The sequence below is a fragment of the Oncorhynchus mykiss genome, chromosome 27 (genome assembly GCF_013265735.2).
Source record: "Oncorhynchus mykiss isolate Arlee chromosome 27, USDA_OmykA_1.1, whole genome shotgun sequence".
In the NCBI taxonomy this organism is placed as follows: domain Eukaryota; kingdom Metazoa; phylum Chordata; class Actinopteri; order Salmoniformes; family Salmonidae; genus Oncorhynchus; species Oncorhynchus mykiss.
Window position 1 is genome coordinate 29,861,366 of NC_048591.1, and position 23,560 is coordinate 29,884,925.

The window sequence follows — 23,560 nt, forward strand, 5'->3', positions numbered from 1 at the left end:
TGTAAGGGGATAAAGAATATGTACATAAGGATATATGAATGAGTGATGGTACAGAGCAGCATAGGCAAGATACAGTAGATGGTATCGGGTACAGTATGTACAAATGAGATGAGTATGTAAACAAAGTGGCATAGTATAGTATAAAGTGGCTAGTGATACATGTATTACATAAGGATACCGTCGATGATATAGAGTACAGTATATACGTATGCATATGAGATGAATAATGTAGGGTAAGTAACATTTATATAAGGTAGCATTGTTTAAAGTGGCTAGTGATATATTTACATCATTTCCCATCAATTCCCATTATTAAAGTGGCTGGAGTTGAGTCAGTGTCAGTGTCAGTGTGTTGGCAGCAGCCACTCAGTGTTAGTGGTGGCTGTTTAACAGTCTGATGGCCTTGAGATAGAAGCTGTTTTTCAGTCTCTCGGTCCCAGCTTTGATGCACCTGTACTGACCTCGCCTTCTGGATGATAGCGGGGTGAACAGGCAGTGGCTCGGGTGGTTGATGTCCTTGATGATCTTTATGGCCTTCCTGTGACATCGGGTGGTGTAGGTGTCCTGGAGGGCAGGTAGTTTGCCCCCGGTGATGCGTTGTGCAGACCTCACTACCCTCTGGAGAGCCTTACGGTTGAGGGCGGTGCAGTTGCCATACCAGGCGGTGATACAGCCCGCCAGGATGCTCTCGATTGTGCATCTGTAGAAGTTTGTGAGTGCTTTTGGTGACAAGCCGAATTTCTTCAGCCTCCTGAGGTTGAAGAGGCGCTGCTGCGCCTTCTTCACGATGCTGTCTGTGTGAGTGGACCAATTCAGTTTGTCTGTGATGTGTATGCCGAGGAACTTAAAACTTGCTACCCTCTCCACTACTGTTCCATCGATGTGGATAGGGGGGTGTTCCCTCTGCTGTTTCCTGAAGTCCACAATCATCTCCTTAGTTTTGTTGACGTTGAGTGTGAGGTTGTTTTCCTGACACCACACTCCGAGGGCCCTCACCTCCTCCCTGTAGGCCGTCTCATCGTTGTTGGTAATCAAGCCTACCACTGTTGTGTCGTCCGCAAACTTGATGATTGAGTTGGAGGCGTGCGTGGCCACGCAGTCGTGGGTGAACAGGGAGTACAGGAGAGGGCTCAGAACGCAACCTTGTGGGGCCCCAGTGTTGAGGATCAGCGGGGAGGAGATGTTGTTGCCTACCCTCACCACCTGGGGGCGGCCCGTCAGGAAGTCCAGTACCCAGTTGCACAGGGCGGGGTCGAGACCCAGGGTCTCGAGCTTGATGACGAGCTTGGAGGGTACTATGGTGTTGAATGCCGAGCTGTAGTCGATGAACAGCATTCTCACATAGGTATTCCTATTATTCGACTAATTGTCGGTTTTTATAGGCCTTTAGGCTACAATAGAAAAATCCAAAAGAACACGCAATATGTCTGTCGCTGGAAATGAAATAATAGACGCACATAACTTGGCTTGACAAACAGGATAATATCTATATTTCATCATAAACCAGTTAGTACAGTACTACAATGCACCTTGCCCAGGAACCTCCTGTGAAAGGTGTGAACCAATTCCGACCAAGCAAAGCAAAAAACGGGGCGCGGCACAGTCAAGACAAGAGAAGATATGGTTTCGCAACTTAACCCACAGCATTGTGGGAATTTGACGTTGCCAGTCCCTATGTACCGGTTTTACGCAAGAATGTAGTTAACATATTTTCCCTCAACTGTTGTCCTTACTGTCACATTGCAGCTTCACGATGGTGAGTAAAATGTCTGCTTTTGGTTCCATGTTTTGACATTTTACAGGGCAAGTACATTCTCTCTATCGAACATGCACCTGTCCAAAAGGTGTGTAGGCTACAGTAACGGTGTTGTCAATGCCACACCCAGTTCATTTGGCAGGTTGTCTCCACCTGTTTGCCCGGACACTACAGTAGCTTAAAGAAGCGTTGCTGGCTGGCACCACTGAAACCACCTCTCCCACTTAAACAGTTGTGCCGTCTGTCTTGCATAAGAAGCTGTTTATCGATGGGTTGTTGCACAATGTGTTTTCATACTAGAACGTTTCGAAAGTCATGTGTAAGTTATATTTTTGCTAAAACTGTCCATTTTATTAGGCTGATTTTGTGGAGATTGTGAAATATCGTTTTTGTCTTGCACAACAACGTGGGTGGGTATACTTTGTGGACGTTCCAACGGGAATCTGTTCCAAAAACTTCGTAAATAACAAGGTTGCCAACAAACGAGACATACAAAGTTGTATAGTGGCAGAATAAGATACATATATTTTAATACTTTTACAATTTCATGGCATCCTATTTGTGAATAGGGTAAGGACTATTTTTTTCACTCACCAGGTTTATCCCGAAAAATGTCTGCCCTCTCTCTGGTAGCCTATGGACAAACATTAAGAATAAGCTATGTGGTGAGTTGATGCCTATTCGACAGGTAATTAGCTAGGTGAATTGATCGTGCAACTTTGTATGCTTTGTTTGTTGGCAACCTTGTACTTTACGAAGTTTTTGGAACAGATTCCTGTTGGAACGTTCCTCAAATTATACCCACCCCAACCACCACGTATCAGTTAGAAGTGTTGTTTTGAATTGTGGTTTGGATTGCAACACATCAACTAGGCCTAAGTGTGTAATTGTGGGGTGTGTTGAAAGTGTCTGAGTATGTGTGAGTAGCCTGCATGGATATGTCCATTCATGTGTTACATGAGCATACTATGTCTGAAGAAATACACTCAATCTGTTGCCTATAATAATACCCATTCTAGTCATTCTATTTTTACAATTTGGGTCCCATGCTGGTCAACTTCCTCTTACTCTGATGGTGCTGGCTCGCCCTCCCCACTCCTGTAACTTCCTCCTCTGGAGGGACCTCAAGATTGTTTACAAAAGGTGACTGAGGAAGCAGAACCTCTCTCTGGATCTGTCTGTGGTTTACCTTTGATCTTTTTCTCTTATCCCTTCTCGCTGTCTCTGATTTTCTTTATTTGGCAGATTATTTGTTTTCCTATTTTTGACTTCTGTCTTTCCTTCTTTTGTCTGTTTCTCTGTTGACCCCTATTGCTGTCTGTGTTTAGCCCCTCTCACTATTGTCTCTGGGCTGGAACAGACTATGGTGCCTGTGTACTGTACTGTAGAAGGAGGGAAAGGAGGAGGGAATTGGGTAGACTGGAACCATCCTTGGTCCCTTTATTAGTGGTTCATGTTTAACCTCCTAAACCCCTTCCTCCTCACCAGTCCTCCTTAGACACACACACGGCACACGCTCAAGTGAAATATACACTGATTGTACAACACATTAGGAACACATTCCTAATATTGAGTTGCACCTGCCTTTGCCCTCAAAACAGCCTCAATTCATCAGAGCATGGACTCTACAAGGTGTCGAATACATTCCACAGGGATGCTTCCCACAGTACTTGTGTCAAGTTGGGTAGATGTCCTTTGGGTGGTGAACCATTCTTGATACACATGGGAAACTGTTGACAGGGAAAAACCTTTGCTGACACACTCAAACCGGTGCGCCTGGCACCTACTACCATACCCCGTTCAAAGGCACTTAAATCTTTTGTCTTGTTCACCCTCTGAATGGCACACATACACAATCCATGTCGGTATTGTCTCAAGGCCTAAAAATCCTTCTTTAACAAGTGACATCAAAAAGGGATCGTAGTGTCATGACGTTGGCCTGGGGGGAGGTGTATGACCGTCATAAATACATCTCTCCCCCCCCCTTTTTCCTCTCTACCCTACTGATGTTACATTTGCAAAACCCTTGGTTAACATAGAGATTCTGGGAACATCAGGAGGTGGGGGGAAATGAACTATATTCTGGTAATCCGACCAATGGAAAATATGCGGTGGTACTTAATGAATATGATGTCAGTTCGGTTGTCATCTGAGACATTCTCATCAATGATAAGATGACATAAAGTCTACACAGCAGAGTTATCGGATTCACATGGAATTGTTGTTCAATTTAAATGTTTGAATATGAAATTATTTGTGATGGGATGAAATATGATTTTAGCTTCTAAAATGTAAGATTTGTGTTTTTATAAGATAGGGCTCTACTCAATCAGTGACCTGCCCCTGTGAACGGACATGGGCTATAAAACTTTTCAAACACGCCCTCCTCTCCCTTCCTATATAAGCCCTTGACGACAATGTAACCTCCTGTTCTGAGGATGTAGGACGACGGTCCGATGTCAGAATGGTTCAGATAATAACTACAGAATGAAGCCAACATCAGCGTGAGCTTTGGTTGCGAATGGTATGAACTTTGAACTCTTATTCACTACAGAAGTGATACCTCCTAGCCGTTGAGATGGCAACAGCAGCTGCAAACGCCGGTTAGGAAGGAACAGACGGTATCCCGTCTACCACACAAAGACGTTACTACAACGTATCCAATTGACAACCAGAGACATTCTTCAAAGGACTCGGTTGGGCAACACGGACTTCCATCTACCACCAACCTACCGAAGTGCAGCTCAGAGTAAATATTTATTGCATATTCCTTTTCCAAATGGGCGGTAAGATACTGTATTTACAATAGCACAGCTTCGGCCATGTTTATGAATAATCCTTAATTAATCGTGAATAATGATGAGTGAGAAAGTTAGTCTCATAAATATCATACCTCCAAGACATGCTAACCTCTCACCATTACAATAACAGGGGAGATTCACATTTTATAGAATGTTCTTTGGATGGTCTTAAACTGCAGTAATTTATGTCTGAGATTATATGAACATGACGAAGCATTCAAACACATCTGTATCCATTCATCATCATCATCAGTCTCCCAGGTCATCCTCACATTTTTGTTTTATGTTTTGTCGTCAAGAAAAGCCCCTTAACTCTTGATATAGTTTGGAAATCAACTTTAGAGGTTAATCAGACTGCCTTAAAATAGTTTAAATCTTTGAAGCTTCTGGCTTGTCTGGTGTTTACTGCACAAAGAGAATAAAATGTTGCATCTGCGAAAGCTCCTCAACATCACAGACTGGTCTTCCCTGGCTACCTGACCCTACTGAGACTCCTGTCACCATCTGATCCTTATCCGATGAGGCATGACAAAGAATTACCTTGGTGTACAGTTATACATTATATTATCCAAGAAATGAACCAATGGTTCAATAACTGAAGTGACCATTATTCCCAGATCCCAGACTGTAGCCTACCCATCAACTCAAGATGGAACTTTGTATCCATTCACTGATTGTTATAATATACTGCAAAATTCACCTGAGCTCTGAAGATTGGTCAACCCTGGCTGTATGAATTTGCTGGGACACCTGTCACCATCTGATTCTGCTAAGAAGAGCATAGTGTTGTGTACTGACTGTGCACTGTGACAGTGAAGCCTGTAGAGCTGTTTATACCATGTCGGTATAACAAGTAGGAAACTAACTAGGGAAACTGACAGATCAATAATGTTACATTGCTATATTGACTGTGATTGGGGTAAAAATAATATCTAACGTTAGCCAACATTTTACTAGCTCTAATGGTACATCAACTGGAGAAAACAAACAAAGGCTACCAAACATTTTCATACTCACAGCAGCTGTTAGATACTGCTACCAAAGGCTAGAGCTGAACTGGCTGTGGTAGCTAGGAGCTAGCTCTAGCTCATTCACTTCAGACAGAAATTCAGTCGGGGGGGGGGTGAGACATTAGCTAACGTTACATGTCAGTTACACTACTAGCTCATCACTGGGAATAAGTTTTAAAAAATTCTGTTAACCTCTAGCGTCGAGCAATCCGGTATCCGGGGAGCGTAATCATAGCCTCAAGCTCATTACCATAACGCAATTTCATGAAAATCGCAAATGAAATGAAATAAATATATTGAAACACAAGCTTAGCCTTTTGTTAACAACACTGTCATCTCAGATTTTCAAAATATGCTTTAACCAAAGCTACACAAGCATTTGTGTAAGAGTATTGATAGCCTAGCATAGCATTAAGCCTAGCATTCAGCAGGCAACATTTTCACAAAAACAAGAAAAGCATGCAAATAAAATAATTTACCTTTGAAGAACTTCGGATGTTTTCAATGACGAGACTCTCAGTTAGATAGCAAATGTTCATTTTTTTCCAAAAAGATTATTTGTGTAAGAGAAATAGCTCCGTTTTGTTCATCACGTTTGGCTAAGAAAAAAAAACGAAAATGCAGTCAACACAACGCCAAACTTTTTTCCAAATTAGCTCCATAATATCGACAGAAACATGGCAAACTTTTTTTAGAATCAATCCTCAAGGTGTTTTTCACAATTCTATTCGATGAAAAATCATTCCTGGCAGTCGGTTTCTCATCAAAGGCAAACGGAAAAATACTGCAGCTGGAGATTACGCAATAATTGCGACGGAGGACACCAAGCGACCACCTGGTAGATGTAGTCTCTTATGGTCAATCTTCCAATGATATGCCTACAAATACGTCACAATGCTGCAGACACCTTGGGGAAAACGTGGAAAACGTAAGCTGACTCCTAGCTCCTCCACAGCCATTTAAGGAGTCATTGGAATGAGGCGGTTTAAAAAAATGCGGCACTTCCTGATTCAATTTTTATCTGGGTTTCGCCTGTAACATCAGTTCTGTGGCACTCACAGACAATATCTTTGCAGTTTTGGAAACGTCAGTGTTTTCTTTCCAAAGCTGTCAATTATATGCATAGTCGAGCATCTTTTCGTGACAAAATATCTTGATGAAAAACGTTTCCGTTTTAAACCAAAAATGAAGAGTCCCCCCTATATCGAAGAAGTGAAGTCAAACAGCAGTTACTTTGCCAGCTACATCAGTCAAATAAAGAGTAGCCAGTTTTTGCTCTGCTTGCTTTTACAACTCGAAGAAAAAGCACAACACACACAGACAACTGCTGCCTCTGTTCGCGTGCTCTGTGGCAGGGATGCCAGTTCTAGCAAAGATTTTTTAGAACAATGACCACTCAAAACCCGCCCAGAAGGCCTGAAAACTAACCCATTGTTTTTTTCCAAAGCAAGAGAGGTGTTGCCACATTTATACAATAAACCCCTTTTCCATAATGTTATTGAAGAAATTGGAACGACTAGAAGCAAAATTAGAATTTCATCAAAACAATTATTGCAAATAAATAATTATATGATTAAACAATAAGGCACGAAAGGGTATGGTACAGTGCATATCTTGTTACGTTACAGCCTTAGCCTTATTCCTCCTAAATCTGCACACAATACCCCATAATGACAAAGCAAAAACAGGTTTTTATAAATATATTTTAAAAATTAAACAAAAATATTTCATACGGATTGGCAGGGATACTCTAACTCGCAGACAATTTACATACTAAGCATTTGTGTTTAGTGAGTCCGCCAGATCAGAGGCAGCAGGGATGACCTGGGATGTTCTCTTGATAAGTGTGTGAATTTGACCGTTTTCCTGTCCTCAAAGCATTCAAAAAGTAACGAGTACTTTTGTGTGTCTGGGAAAATGTATGGGGTAAAACAATAGCACATGTAACAGGGTTATATTGGTGATTCCTCTTGCCACTATATTGTTAAGCCAATGGGTTTTAGTTTTGTCTTGCCTTCACCTACTCAACATGGCATCTTATTGGCTGGTTTGCGTAGCGTGCTTACAAGGGAGGATTCAGTTAGAATCGTCCCAGTGAACAAGCACCAAACCAGCGGTAAGTTGTTTGCAAAGCACTGTACGTCAGAAGTGATTTTTATACTCCCAAGTGATGATTTAAATGTACAATTTATATCAATTTGTTTGTAAATGTTATTCGAACATCACACATAAGATGCAGCGTTTTTTGGTGAATATTTCTTGTGCATTTTGTTGTAGAGAATTCCCGCTAATACTAGCTAGCAACTTACTGTGTCTGGTGGGGGGGGGGGGGTCTGTATATTTTGTACAGTGCATGAGTGCAGAGTTGGATGGTGAGCTGTGCATTGCATGACGTGCAATTTTGTGCTGTTCCTATCAGAATAAAGCTCCATGACTGGTGCTACAAGTTGGAGTTTGTGTCGATGATTGATTGTACACAACGCAAGAAGAGTACTGTTACACGTACGCACGTCCTGTAGCACACCATCTCTTTCTGCAGTCCCCTACAACCCTGCCTCATTCTTTGGCCGATCTTGGGAGTGAGTGACTCATCGATATCCTTCAACTGTGTGCTGCAGGTGTGTCAGCCGGACATCATCTTTAACTTTGAGAAGGCATACTTCATCCTGGATGAGTTCCTGGTGGGAGGAGAGATCCTGGAGACCTCCAAGACAGCTGTGGGCATCGCTATGGAGGAGGCAGAGACATTACAAGAGGTGACCCACACACAGTCACTTAAGTGTGACACACTTGCCCAAATATTTCAATATGTTTCTTCTGTTCTCTCAACAGACAATGGACAATATGAGTAAACCGACCTACTGAACCAATAACAGGGAAGTGAGTCGAATCTTAAGACCGAAGAATCCTTTTCTCAATAAGTGCCACAACATTTCAAAGAAGATTTATTCTTAAGATACTCTTCCATTCAGACAGAATACATGGTCTGTTTTATATATGCACTTTCTAATATTATTAGTTTTTTTTTTTTTTTACTTTTTACTCCTTTTTCTCCCGAATTGGTAGTTCCAGTCTTGTCCCATTGCTGCAACTCCCGTACGGACTCGGTCAAGAGCCATGTGTCCTCTGAAACACGACCCCTCCAAGCTGCTTCTTGACCCAGCCGCACCAATGTGTCGGAGGAAACCGTGTACAACTGGCGACTGTGTCAGCGTGTGTGCTCTCGGCCCGCCACAAGGAGTCACTAGAGTGCGATAGGACAAGGACATCCCGGCTGGCCAAACCCGGATGACGCTGGGCCAATTTTGTGCCGCCTTATGGGTCTCCCGGTTGTGGCCGGCTGCAACACAGCTCGGGATTGAACCCGGGTCTTTAGTGACGCCTCAAGCACTGCGATGCAGTACCTTAGACCGCTGCACCACTCGGAAGGCCCCTATAAGCACTTTCTGAAAGATGCATTAGGAGTTTTATAATTCAGGAGTTCATTTTAAAACACAGTTTAACTTTGAGATTTATTTTTAAATGTGTTATTAGTTAAAACTATTTTATTTATTACAAATTTGATGAGATCACATATGTTTTACAGTAATTGTAGCCTGCTTTGCTTTATCTGATTTTTAAGCAAATATGTTATTTTAGCATATTGCTGCTGCATTTTCAAATGTTTTAATTCAGTTGTGAGTTGACTAACATAGCCACTGACTGCACAAACGTGATAGTGCCTTATTGTAATATGTCTCAGTTGGCAAGCTAGAGCCAGAGGGTTCTAAGATTGAAGCTAAAGGTTAACATTTTGGAAAGTGATGCCTACTCAGTGCCGTTAAAGCTGTACTGTCTGAATAAATAGTTTTGTTTCCAGAATAGTCTGTCATTTTAAATGTTAGAGTATGTTCTTTCCATCTGTTGAAAATGGATATCTCTTGGTATTATTTATTAGTGGAATTGACAAGGATTACCCTGTTCGCCTCAGGCTAAGAAATTAGTCATCGTTCTGAGTGAAGCCTTACTTGAAATACAGACTAGATCCATGAGAGAGAATCTAGTACTTACAGGTATCCAAGGGTAAGAAGGAGAAGTTCCTGAATCTACAGTTCGAGAGTTTGTCCTTACAGCGCTTCAGATTCCACGCGAAGCTATCGATACGATCCAACGGGAACGTGTCCACTTTGGACAGAGAGGGCAGAGGTATGAACGCCCAACCGTTGCCAAACTTCTTTCCTTAAAGATAAAATAATGGGTAAAAGACTTGCTGGCATGAATGACCAGTTCCCAATGGAAATTGCAGAACGGCATAAAGTTCTGTATCTAATTTTCAAGGAAAATAGGTTGAAAGGGAAACACGTAGCTCTCGTCGATGAACTGTATATTGATAACCAGTTGTTCAGAGACACGGTCTACTCCATGGCTATTTAAAAAATTACAAAGTTCTCATAGAGTAGGCAAATAAGGAAACGCAATTCTAGCCCAGTTATGGATTGTAATAATACAACAGAAAATATATATAACTAATTGGAACACAAAAGCACTAATTCAACATGGTGGAGAAAAACACAGTAAACAGAAGGCGCAGTATGTGTGGATAGATGGTGTGGTGTGTGTTTTTTGGTGATTGGGAAAGTGTGGTGTTGAGTGAGAAAGGAAATGGTTGCATATCCTAGAACCAAGGTATTTCTGTGAGCAGGGGTTGTGAGAGAGCTTTTGATGTTGTTCAGATGAGGGATATACATTATAAAATAATTATACATTTTATTTATTGTCCTATGGTGGTGAGTGTTTTAAAATAAATTATACATATTTGTTTATTTTCCTATCATTGGGAACTACATTTTAAAAATAAATTATACATCTAAGACCATTCTATTTATGGTCCTATATTGATGGAATGGTACACAACACTATACCCTAGACATTGCTTGACATCATGAATGACCCAGATACTAAGGAGAAGTCCCTTTCTGTTTTATGGGCCTGCTGTAAGCGGTCTGTATGCAGCCAAAATGCGGTCGGAGACCTAGAGCAGCACCGCCCACTCAAGATTCTGAGCCTGCTTGGCAGGGTTGGTCCTGCAAAGCCCCCTGAAGGGAGAGCATAATATACAAGGAATTTCTCAAAGCTGCTAATGAGAACCTTGATGACCTTGTACCTAGCCGATGGGGATTCTGGTGGGGTGACCCCACCCAGGCAGTGGTACTGCTGGCAACTCTAGGTGCAATAACCCATGGGGATGGGGTCACACTTGGACATTCAGAGAGGGGGTATATTATTGTGGCCCTGGTGACACAAAATCAAAAGTCTGACTGCACGAACATGCTTGGGAATATGGTCACCATGTTGTGTGTGTTTCAGGTGAAGGGGGTATATCTGACCTCCATCATATAGGTTGTGACAATGGTTGATCAAATCTCCCCATTTCTGCCCAGTTTTGCAGGCCTTCTCATACAGCTGCAACTGTATATGCATTCGTAAATCAAGACCTTTCTTGAGTTGGGCTCTAGGATGGTGCAACTGTTGAGAATCTGAGTCTATGGTTGTTGTGGGGAAAAGGGGTTGAGTGTGTGTGTGTTTATCCCACAACTGTTCCAAGGGAGTTAAAGATGTTAGGGACAATATAGGATGATTCACAATAATTGTTTGCTAATATAATAATTGCTTGCCATAATGTAATTTTGGTAATGGCGAGACTGGTGAGAGGTAAAAATCCTTTGCATAAATTGCCTACATTACTACAAATATTAATAGCTAATTATGGAAAATAAGAAACAGGATTTAAAAATATAAAAAAATATATATAAAAAAAAAATATATATATATATATATATATTAGTACAAATCGAGGTGAGGGCGATGGAAATGCATTTGGTGGTTGATCTGCTTCTGTTCTGTGGGTGGCACTGTGCTCTTTCTGAAGGATGTGTCCCTGTCTTTCCGGGGCTATGGGATCCGGGGAGTCGGGGGTGGTCTGCAGGGCATTGGCATGACAACCCAACTCGGGATGAGGAGGGCTATTAGCGGGTGGAATAGTGGGGACCAATTGGAGTTTAACTTAGTAGCAATGCAAATATCATGGTACAGCTATATAGACACTCAATCATCATGTTACTTTTTAATGGTACGTTTCAAACATATATTTTGATACATAGAATTGAAAGTTGTGTCTCATTATGGTAAGTGGTGAAATAAGTATAGCCAGTTATAATTGTCACGGCTAGGCAGATAATAAGAAAAGACTCGCTAAAAGAAGGAAAATAATATCTATTGTTTACAGGAAACTCATTCAACAATTTTAGATGAAGTTTTGTGGAAAAAGGACTGAGGGGGGCGAAATATATTTCTCCTATGGGCAAAGAAATTCAAAAGGGGTGATGATATTAACAGTAATTTTGATCCAAATGTGCAAATTGTCCAAACAGATTATCAAGGTAGATGGATTATTTTGAATATGTTATTGGACAATAAACAGATATGGCTCATTAACCTACACTTGAAGTCGGAAGTTTACATACACCTTAGCCAAATATATTTAAACTAAGTTTTTCACAATTCCTGATGCTTAATCCTAGTAAAAATTCCCTGTCTTAGGTCAGTTAGGATCGCCACTTTATTTTAAGAATGTGAAATGTCAGAATAATAGTAGTGAATGTTTTATTTCAGCTTTTATTTCTTTCATCACATTCCCAGTGGGTCAGAAGTTTCCATACACTCAATTAGTATTTGGTAGCGTTGCCTTTAAATTGTTTAACTTGGGTCAAACATTTCGGGGAGCCTTCCACAAGCTTCCCACAATAAGTTGGGTGAATTTTGACCCATTCCTCCGGACAGAGCTGGTGTAACTGAGTCAGCTTTGTAGGCCTCCTTGCTCGCACACGCTTTTTCAGTTCTGCCCACAAATTTTCTATAGGATTGAGATCAGGGCTTTGTGATGGTCACTCCAATATCTTAACTTTGTTGTCCTTAAGCCATTTTTCCACGACCATTTGGAAGACCCATTTGCGACCTAGCTTTAACTTCCTGACTGATGTCTTGAGATGTTGCTTCAATATAGCCACATAAGTTTCCCTTCAGATGATGCCATCTTTTCCAAGCCATTTAAAGGCACAGTCAACTTAGTGTATGTAAACTTCTGACCCACTGGAATTGTGATACAGTGAATTATAAGTGAAATAATCTGTCTCTAAACAATTGTTGGAAATATTACTTGTGTCATGCACAAAGTAGATGTCCTAACCAACTTGCCAAAACTATAGTTTAACAAGAAATGTGTGGAGTGGTGACTGTGTGGAGTGACTCCAACCTAAGTGTATGTAAACTTACAACTTCATCTGTGTATATATGTATATTTATGTGTGTGTGTGTGTGTGTGTGTGTGTGTGTGTGTATATATATAACATGATTTAACCAGGTAGGCCTGTTGAGAAGAAGGTCTCATTTACAACTGCGACCTGGCCATGATAAAGCAAAGCAGTACAACACAAACCTCAACACCTCCAGAGTTACACATGGAATAAACAAACTTACAGTCAATAACACAATGGAAAGAATCTATATACAGTGTGTGCAAATGAGGTAAGATTAGGGGGGTGATGCAATAAATAGGCCGTAGTGGCGAAGTAATTACAATTTAGCAAGTAAACACTGGAGGGATAGATGTACAGAAGATGAATGTGCAAGTAGAGGTAATGAGGTGCAAAGGAGAAATAAACCAATATGGGGATGAGGTAGTTGGATCGGCTATTTACAGATGGGCTCTGTACGGGTGCAATGATCTGTGAACTGCTCTGACAGCTGATGCTTAAAGTTAATGAGAGCGATATGAGTCTCCAGCTTCAGTGAATTTTGCAATTCGTTCCAGTCATTGGCAGCAGAGAACTGGAAGGAAAAGCGGCCAAAGGAGGAACTGGCTTTGGGGGTGACCAGTGAAATATACCGGCTGGAGTGCGTGCTATGGGTGGGTGCTGCTATGGTGACCAGTGAGCTGAGATAAGGCAGGGCTTTACCAAGCAAAGACTTATAGATGACCTGGAGCCAGTGGGTCTGGCGACGAATATGAAGCGAGGGCCAGCCAACAAGAGCACACAGGTCACAGTGGTGGGTAGTATATGGGGCTTTGGTTCCAAAATGGATGGCACTGTGATAGACTGCATCCAATTTGCTGAGTAGAGTGTTGGAGGCTATTTTGTAAATGACATCGCCGAAGTCGAGGATCAGTAGGATAGTCAGTTTTACGAGGGTATGTTTGGCAGCATGAGTGAAGGATGCTTTGTTGCGAAATAGGAAGCCGATTCTAGATTTTATTTTGGATTGGAGATGCTTAATGTGAGTCTGGAAGGAAAGTTTACAGTCTAGCCAGACACCTAGGTATTTGTAGATGTCCACATATTCTAAGTCAGGCAGGCAGGTGCGGGCAACGATCGGTTGAAGTGCATGCATTTAGTTTTCCTTGCATTTAAGAGCAGTTGGAGGCCACGGAAGTAGAGTTGTATGTTGTATGGCATTGAAGATCATCTGGAGATTAGTTAACAAAGTGTCCAAAGAAGGGCCTGAAGTTTACAGAATGGTGTCGTCTGCGTAGAGGTGGATCAGAGAATCACCAGCAGCAAGAGCGACATCATTGATGTATACAGAGAAAAGAGTGTGCCTGAGAATTGAAACCTGTGGCACCCCCATAGAGACTAGACTGCCAGAGGTCCGGACAACAGGCCCTCCGATTTGGTCACTGAACTCTGTCTGAGAAGTAGTTGGTGAACCAGGAGAGGCAGTCATTTGAGAAACCAAGGCTGTTGAGTCTGCCGATAAGAATGTGGTGATTGAGTCGAAAGCCTTGGCCAGGTCGATGATTACGGCTGTACAGAATTGTCTTTTATCGATGGCGGTTATGATATCGTTTAGGACCTTGAGCATGGCTGAGGTGCACCCGTGACCAGATTGCATAGGGGAGAAGGTACGGTGGGATTCTAAATGGTCGGTGATCTGTTTGTTAACTTGGCTATCGGTCCAGATTTTCTAGCCCAGCTGATTTAAAGGGGTCCAGATTTTGCAACTCTTTCAGAACATCAGCTATCTGGATTTGAGTGAAAGAGAAATGGGGGAGGCTTGGACAAGTTGCTGTGGGGGGTGTATGGCTGTTGACCGGGGTAGGGGTAGCCAGGTGGAAAGCATGGCCAGCCGTAGAGAGATGCTTATTGAAATTCAATTATCGTGGATTTATCGGTGGTGACAGTGTTTCCTAGCCTCAGTGCAGTGGGCAGCTGCTCTTATTCTCCATGGACTTTACAATGTCCCAGAACCTTTTGGAGTTTGTGCTACAGGATGCACATTTCTGTTTGAAAAAGCTAGCCTTTGCTTTCCTAACTGCCTGTGTATATTGGTTCCTAACTTCCCTGAAAAGTTGCATATTGCGGGGGCTATTTGATGCTAATGCAGTATGCCACATTATGTTTTTGTGCTGGTCAAGGGCAGGCAGGTCTGGAGAGAACCAAGGGCTATATCTGTTCCTGGTTCAACATTTTTTGAATGGGGCATGCTTATTTAAGATGGTGAGGAAAGCACTTTTAAAGAATAACCAGGCATCCTCTACTGACAGAATGAGGTCAATATCCTTCCAGGATACACGGGCCAGGTTGATTAGAAAGGACTGCTTGCTGAAGTGTTTAGGGAGCTTTTGACAGTGATGAGGGGTGGTCGTTTAACCGCAGACCCATACGGACGCAGGCAATGAGGCAGTAATCGCTGAGATCCTGGTTGAAGACAGCAGAGGTGTATTTAGAGGGCAGGTTGGTCAGGATGATATCTATTTGGGGTTGTACCTGGTAGGTTCATTGATAATTTGTGTGAGATTGAGGGCATCTAGCTTAGATTGTAGGATGGCCGGGATGTTAAGCATGTCCCAGTTTAGGTCACCTAACAGTACGAGCTCTGAAGATCGATGGGGGGCAATAAATTCACATAGGGTGTCCAGGGCACAGCTGGGGGCTGAAGGTGTTCTATAACAATCGGCAACAGTGAGTCTTGTTTCTGGAAAAGTGAATTTTTAGAAGTGGAAGCTCAAATTGTTTGGGCACAGACCTGGATAGTATAACAGAACTCCGCAGGCTATCTCTGCAGTAGATTGCAACTCCGCCCCCTTTGGCAGTTCTAACTTGTCGGAAAATGTTATAGTTAGTGATGTACATTTCAGGATTTTTGGTGGCCTTCCTAAGCCAGGATTCAGACATGGCTAGGACATCCGGATTGGCAGAGTGTGCTAAAGCAGTGAGTAAAACAAACTTAGGGAGGAGGCTTCTAATGTTAACATGCATGAAACCAAGGTTTTTACCGTTACAGAAGTCAACAAATGAGAGTGCCTGGGGAATGGAAGGGGAGCTAGGCGTAGCAGGGCCTGGATTAACCTCTACATCACCAGAGGAGGAGTAGGATAAGGGTACGGCTAAAGGCTAAAAGAACTGGTTGTCTGGTACGTTCGGAACTGAGAGTAAAAGGAGCAGGTTTCTGGACGCGGAAGAATAGATTCAAGGCATAATGTACAGATAAGGGTATGGTAGGATGTGAATACAGTGGAGGTAAATCTAGGCAGTGACAATGAGAGAGGTTTTGTCTCTGGAGACACCATTTAAACCAGGTGAGGTCACCTGGTTACCAGAACCAGTGTGGGAGGTGGAACAACAGGGCTAAGGCACATTGAGCAGGGCTGGAGGCTCTACAGTGAAATAAGGCAATAATCACTAACTAAAACAGAAATGGACAAGGCATATTGACATTAGGGAGAGGCATGCATAGCCGAGTGATCATAGGGACCAGTGAGTAGCTAGGCGAGCTGGAGACATGGCGATTCAGACAGCTAGCGGGCTAGCAGAAGGGCCTTAGGGGGACATTGCGACGGAGGAGCCTGTTGAAACCCCCTCGGGCAGATTACGTCGGCAGACCAGTTGTGTTGGATCGGCAGGTTTCCGTGTCGGCAGTAAAAGGGGTTCAGGTCAATTGGCAAAATAGGCATTGTAGCCCAAGGAGTGGCTGATGTACCTCTTCAGCTAGCCGGGAGATGGGCCTAGCACGAGGCTAGTTCCAGGTTAACTGATGCTTGCTTCGGGACAGAGACGATAGCCAGGAGTAGCACTTGGATAGCAGTTATCTTGCTGTGATGATCCAATTGAAAAGGTTCAGGGCTTGCGGTAGGAATCCGGAGATATGGAGATTTGGTGGAGAAAAAACAGTCCGGTATGCTCTGGGTTGAATCGAGCTGTGCAGACTGGCAGGAGTTGACCGGGCTAAGGTTAGCTGATGACCGCTAGCAGTGGCTAACTGACTGCAAGCTGACTACTAGCTAGTAGCTAGTTAGCTGGCTAGCTTCTGTTTTGGGTTCCGGTTCAAAAGTATAGAAAATAGCAGATCCATACCACATTGGGTGAGGCGGGTTGCAGGAGAGTATGTTGAAATTGAGGTAAAAAATATATACAAAATATATACGAAGAAAAAAAAGATGAATACACGGGTCACAACAAGACAAAGACAAAGACCTCTGAACTGCTACACCATCATATATCCAAGATGGTGTAGCAGTTCAGACGACTTTGTCTTGTTGTGACCCGTGGATATATATATATATATATTGTGTGTGTGTATGTACAGTTGAAGTCAGAAGTGTACAAACACTTATGTTGGAATCATCAAAACTCGTTTTTCAATCACTCCACAAATGTATTGTTAACAAACTATAGTTTTGGCAAGTCGGTTAGGACATCTACTTTGTGCAAGACACAAGTAATTTTTCCAACAATTGTTTACAGACAGATGATTTCACTTATAATTCATTGTATCATAATTCCAGTGGGTCAGACGTTTACATACACTAAGTTGACTGTGCCTTTAAACGGCTTGGAAAATTCTAGAAAATGTCATGGCTTTAGAAGCTTCTGATAGGCTAATTGACATCATTTGAGTCAATTGGAGGTGTACCTGTGGATGTATTTCAAGGCCTACCTTCAAACTCAGTGCCTCTTTTCTTGGCATCATGGGAAAATCTAAAGAAATCAGCCAAGACCTCAGAAAAAAATTGTAGACCTCCACTAGTCTGGTTCATCCTTGGGAGCAATTTCCAAACGTCTGAAGGTACCACGTTCATCTGTACATACAATAGTACGCAAGTATAAACACCATGGGACCACGCAGCTGTCATACCACTCAGGAAGGAGACGCATTCTGTCTCCTAGAGATGAACGTACTTTGGTGCGAAAAGTGCAAATCAATCCCAGAACAACAGCAAAGAACCTTGTGAAGATGCTGGAGGAAACAGGTACAAAAGTATCTATATCCACAGTAAAACGAGTCCTATATCGACATAAGCTGAAAGGCCGCTCAGCAAGGAAGAAGCCACTGCTCCAAAACCACCATAAAAAAGTCAGACTACGGTTTGCAACTGCACATGGGGACAAAGAGCGTACTTTTTGGAGAAATGTCCTCTGGTCAGATGAAACAAAAGTAGAACTGTTTGAGGTTCAGGTCATAATGGCCATAATGACCATCGTTATGTTAGGAGGAAAAAGGGGGAGGCTTGCAAGCCGAAGAACACCATCCCAACCGTGAAGCACTGGGGCGGCAGCATCATGTTGTGGGGGTGGTTTGTTGGAGGAGGGACTGGGGCACTTCACAAAATAGATGGCATCATGAGGGAGGAAAATGATGTGGATATATTGAAGTAACATCTCAAGACATCAGTCAGGAAGTTAAAGCTTGGTTGCAAATGTGTCTTGCAAATGGACAATGACCCCCAAGCATACTTCCAAAGTTGTGGAAAAATGGCTTAAGGACAACAAAGTCAAGGTATTGGAGTCGCCATCACAAAGCCCTGACCTCAATCCTATAGAAAATGTGTGGGCAGAACTGAAAAAGCGTGTGTTCAGAGCAAGGAGGCCTACAAACTTGACTCAGTTACACCAGCTCTGTCAGGAGGAATGGTCCAAAATTCATCCAACTTATTGTGGGAAGCTTGTGGAAGGCTACCTGAAAGGTTTGACCAAAGTTAAACAATTTAAAGGCAATGCTACCAAATACTAATTGAGTGTATGTAAACGTCTGACCCACTGGGAATGTGATGAAAGAAATAAAAGCTGAAATAAATCATTCTCTCTACTGTTATTCTGACATTTCACATTCTTAAAATAAAGTGGTGATCCTAACTGACCTAAGACAGGGACTTTTTACTAGGATTAAATGTCAGGAATTGTGAAAATCTTAGTTTAAATATATTTGGCTATGGTGTATGTAAACTTCCGACTTCAACCTTGTGTGTTTTCCCCAAAAATGTATGAGTGTTGGAAATGATGCAGACAATTTCATTGATGGAAGCAACAATCTATCCTCAATATTAAAGCTGATACACCCCTTAAAAACTTAAAATAAATGTGATGTTGTCTTGTTTGTTGCGACCGGCGCTGTCCAAGGTGCTGAAATCATAGAAATAGTATCTCATTCTGTGTGGCTGAAATGTCCATCTTCACATTTGCTCATTATTGTAGCTTTAAATTTACCAAATTGATTGCATTGTTACATACTACTAGCTTATCAGTCAATCAAAGATGTTTGATTGATCAAGAGTTTTTAGATTTTACAACAAGCCGAGGCTACATATTGTTATTGCTGACACATTGAGACAGATGGTGTTTTGAATTTGATATTCTGCAGCCTGTTCACCATCTGTGCGCTCCAATTAGTAAACACTACACAGTAAGGAAAAAATAAAGTCAATGCTTTATTAACCTCATACATTACACATTACCGAACACATGTACGAAATATAATTTACGAGGAGGAACACAAGTGGATGTGCACTGATGTACGGCTAGTATAAAGTGGTCTATTGTAACTAGTGTTGTTCTAGCTATCCTATCAAAAACATTGAATATTATGCCACACTCAGTTACAACCACCAATAGGCACTCCCTTGTAGCTACATCAGATCAAGTTAATGTATAAATTGGCTATTAAAGCATGAGCTGTAGTAAATCTAGTGAAGAGACTAAACTCCATTGCATGTATTTACTTTTCAAAATACTTTATTATGATTCCCCCCTCATCAAAACAATATAATATGGATCTACATCCCCACCATCTACAGTCCTTTGACAGTTTGGGCATAAAGGTCCTTATCTTCGCCCTCTTCAGTCTCTGGGTTCAGATAGTCTAGAATTTTCAGCAGCGTGTCGTCATCCAAGCCCTGCGTTTGTGACACATTGCCCGTGTCCTCCTTGGGATCTGACTGTCTTTTCTGAGGCAGGCTTTTATCTGAGTCCATTTGGTCAAAGTAGTCCTGTATCGCCTGCTCGAACGTTCCCAGCACGAGCTGATGGTCTTGTGAGGGAGGCTGCGAGGTGCGCTTTTTTTGGTTTGCTGTCTGCGGATACTGTGCCAACATCTGGGCAGCCAGATAAGTCGACAGCTCGTCTTCATTGACAGTGTTGTCGTAGTCGTCCTTTCCTTTCTCTGGGACGTTTGGCTCAGAGAACATGTAGTTTTTCTGCTTTCCAGCTGGCGCGTAAAACCTTGACGGCGGGCTTGTATGCTGTTTCTGCTTCTTGAGTGCAGGTGCGTTCTGATTTGCCACGCTTCCCAGCCCGAGGATTTTTAGAATGTCTTCTGTGTTTATTTCTTCCGGGATGTTGCTTGTTTGGGTCTCAGGCAGCCTGTTGAAGAATGTCTCTGGAGGGATCTTATTTTTTTGGTGAGAGGAGATCTGAGTTAGTTTGTCCTCTACCCTGGCCAGATTAGGTGTCCAAGACTGTGCCTTTGTCCTCAGTGGTGTCCTGTCCTGTTTTGTCATCTCCCCACTCTTCAGCATGTCCATCAGGTCTTCTGGTGGGATTTGTAGTTTCTGGGAGATTTGGATGAGCTGGTAAATGGCCTGTGGATCTACCTTGTCACTGTACTGAGTTTGAGCTGCCCTCCTCTCTTCCCTCTCCTCCTCTTCTTCTAGCTCTCTCTTCTGCTCCTCCTCTTCTTCTAGCTCTCTCTTCTGTTCCTCCTCTTCTTCTAGCTCTCTCTTCTGCTCCTCCTCTTCTTCTAGCTCTCTCTTCCGCTCCTCCTGCTCTGTTTTCTCCAGCACCTTCAGAAGGTAGTAGTCATCTGGGTCATATTCTCTTGGACCTAGCTGACTTGATCGCTTGACTTCATCAATCTCCTCATCATCTTCATTATCATCATCATCTTCATCATCCTCCAAGCCTCTGTCAAACTCCTGCCTGTTGTCTCTCTCTTCGTCCCCCTTATCCATCTGCTCCTCTAGGGGCGACCAATCCTCTCCCCCTGTCACATCCTCATAGGCCAGGTTCCTCACCTTGAACATGTCATCATCACCATCATCCTCAGTCTGGCGTTTGTGTCCAGCCTTGGCATTGGCTATCCTCCCCAGTTCCTCAAACACAGACTGCAGATTGGCCAGGTTCTGGGGCGTGTACTTCCCCTCCATGTTCTCATTGGTGCGTTTGAAGGGGCTCTCACGGCCCTGGACTCTGCCTTCTTCCTCCCCCTCACCGTCCTCTTCATCTTCAAACATCAGCGGGTACTTCCTGTGAGGCCGGCTAGCACGCTGCGTCCACGGATACGCCACGCCCTCTCCCACCTGGCTGTCCTCCTCCTTAGCTGGTCTCCGCCCTTTGCCCAGAGCATGGCGGGCTGCACTGGGCCTCACAGGGGCTGGCTTGGGGCCCTTCTTGGTCTGCTGGAGGGTATTCAGTACCGCCTGTAGCCACTCATGGGTCTTGTTCTCCTTGTTGCCTTCCTCATCATCCTCATCTTGGTCCTGCCCTTGGCCTATATTACTCTGACTGGTCTGGGCAGGAGAGGGTAGCCTCAGCATGGAGAGGAGTTTCTCTGAGTCTGTGTCCATGTTGGTGGTGTCATAGTCTAGGGTGAGGGAAGCCTGCTCCTGTGGGGCTGACGCCCCGGTCCGCTGGCGGAGGCTCTCAATGTACTCCAGGGCCTTGAGCATGTCTGCATTGGGGGGGAGGTAGGGGGTGTCTCCTCGCTGGGGGTCCAGCTCACTGCCCCTCAGTCTGTGTTCTCTGAGAGAGGCCCCCTGGGCACTGCCGGAGCCCAGGAGTAGGAGATGGAGCAGGGAGAGGAGGAAGGCCATCCCTGCAGAGGAGAGCTTGGGGAGTGACGGCATGGTGTCTTCAGCCTGGAGACAGACACAACAGGGAGAGAAGAGTCAGCGCTGACCTTTTAGGTTTAGGATATGAAGATTTTTCACTGGTCAGACCATTATGTACTTATCTGCTCCTGTCACTTCAGTTTAGTCTTAATTTATTTCAAACAAGAATATGTTCAAGGGCCGTGCAGCCGAAATCGTGATTTTTCTGTGTTTTATATACATTTCCAGACTAAATTTGTTAATAGACCAATAAGAAAGAGTTCCAAGCCGTTCTGCCAATAACAGCTAATTTTAAGTTTTTCCCCTTCCCACTCTGATAGTCCTAACAAAATTCTTGCTTGAGAAATTGCTCTTTGCTAAGAAGATATTTTATAACAGTTTTAATTGAAAACAATCACAGTAAGGTACTTAATTGCTAGTCAGGAATGATTTGATATTGAGATAACTGCTTCATTGGCTCTTTAAAGATGAGGCCAGTTTAAAAGCTTTTGTAATGATCAGCTCTAATGACCATTAGAATTCTGAAATCTTTCATTTTTAGACCTGCCTTTTATTCCCGTTTGATGCTTCAGCTATATTGCTATAGACTCTTAGTGATATGTATTGAGGTTCTGTCACTCTAGCTGCAGTTTTTACCCAGAGAATGAAAATCACATCTGTTGAAAGCCCAAATGATTGTTTGCAGAGCAGTAATAGCATGGGCATTCAGCTCGCCTATAAATCTCATTAGTTTTCAAATTGTTGCTCTCCAGAATGAGTCACAATCCAGTTGTCTTGGTAACCCTTTGGCTGATGCTGGCTGCTGTCGAAACACTACTACCTACACCCAAGACATCTCTAGCACACTCAAACAATGTTGTGTTGCACAAGCCTTTCACTGAGAAAATGCAATGGAACTTTATAATCATGAACCTAATTTGGATACAAATATTGAACACTGCTATTTATAAATCAACTAGTGGATGAATTGGTTTTGAAATCAAAGTGTTGTTTAATTTAGGCTATGTATTATCTGCTTATCCTACATAATAAAAACTACAAATTACTTTAGCAAATCACTAAAAACGAAACTATAATAAACTTGAATAGTCTAGTTTATTATAGTCTAGTCTAATAGTCTTAGACACTATAAAACAGATGATGCATCTCTTCACTGCGGTAGCCCTGTTTGCAATGCATCAGGTTGGTTAAAGATAAACGGATTTTAAAATGGAAATTAACATATTAAAATAACTGAAAATAGTACAACTGAATTCCATTTTCTTCAAATAATAATTTCGATGTAGGCCCTATGTAAAATCTTACCTCTGCAAAATAGTTTCAATCGATAGTCGTGAGTGAATTTAGCATCTCCAAGAGCAGGGATTCTCTGTGTTCAGCACCGGGGACAGCTCCTCCGGTTATATGAGGCGCCACCTAACTCGTGCGTCACTGCGACATACGCAATACTCGATCCAAAGAAACACACAAACATAATTAGAACTGGTTCACGTCTCTTCACCTCGACGTTGAATTGGAAAGGCTTATGTGATCATGTTATCATCATGTCTAATTATATTGGTTGTTAACCAACAGCGATGACTAAGTAATTAATATATATAATATCTGGACGGTAAGATCGTGATTAATTAGCCCACAGCACAATGTCTACTTATATGGTGATAGACCTATACAACTATGCCTACGAGTTCTCCAGACAGAGTATAGGCTAATTGTAGGTAACAGGCCCAGTTATAATAATTTGCTCCAGGGACTTAAGCCTACGTGAGGCATTTTGTAGGCCTATGCTAAATAATGCTGCAATATTTGTGTTTCAAACTAAACATTTGTGTTGGCTATAACAGAAACGCTACAC

At 42.7% G+C, this 23,560-nt stretch overlaps 1 protein-coding gene and 1 long non-coding RNA gene across 2 annotated transcripts; one reads left to right on the forward strand and one right to left on the reverse strand.

Moving 5' to 3' along the window:
- Window positions 1–1,366: 1,366 nt before the first annotated feature.
- LOC118944785 lies at window positions 1,367–9,430 on the forward strand. Its single transcript, XR_005040100.1, has 2 exons — window positions 1,367–1,756; window positions 8,186–9,430. It is a non-coding gene; the product is annotated as an uncharacterized LOC118944785 (long non-coding RNA).
- Window positions 9,431–19,288: 9,858 nt separating this feature from the next.
- On the reverse strand, window positions 19,289–23,131 carry LOC110507916 (secretogranin-2). The gene is made up of 2 exons (XM_021588337.2): window positions 23,011–23,131; window positions 19,289–21,732 (listed from the first exon to the last, which is right to left on the reverse strand). The coding sequence occupies exon 2, from the start codon at window positions 21,718–21,720 to the stop codon at window positions 19,669–19,671; it is 2,052 nt and encodes a 683-aa protein (XP_021444012.2). The 5' UTR covers window positions 21,721–21,732; window positions 23,011–23,131; the 3' UTR covers window positions 19,289–19,668.
- Window positions 23,132–23,560: the final 429 nt, after the last annotated feature.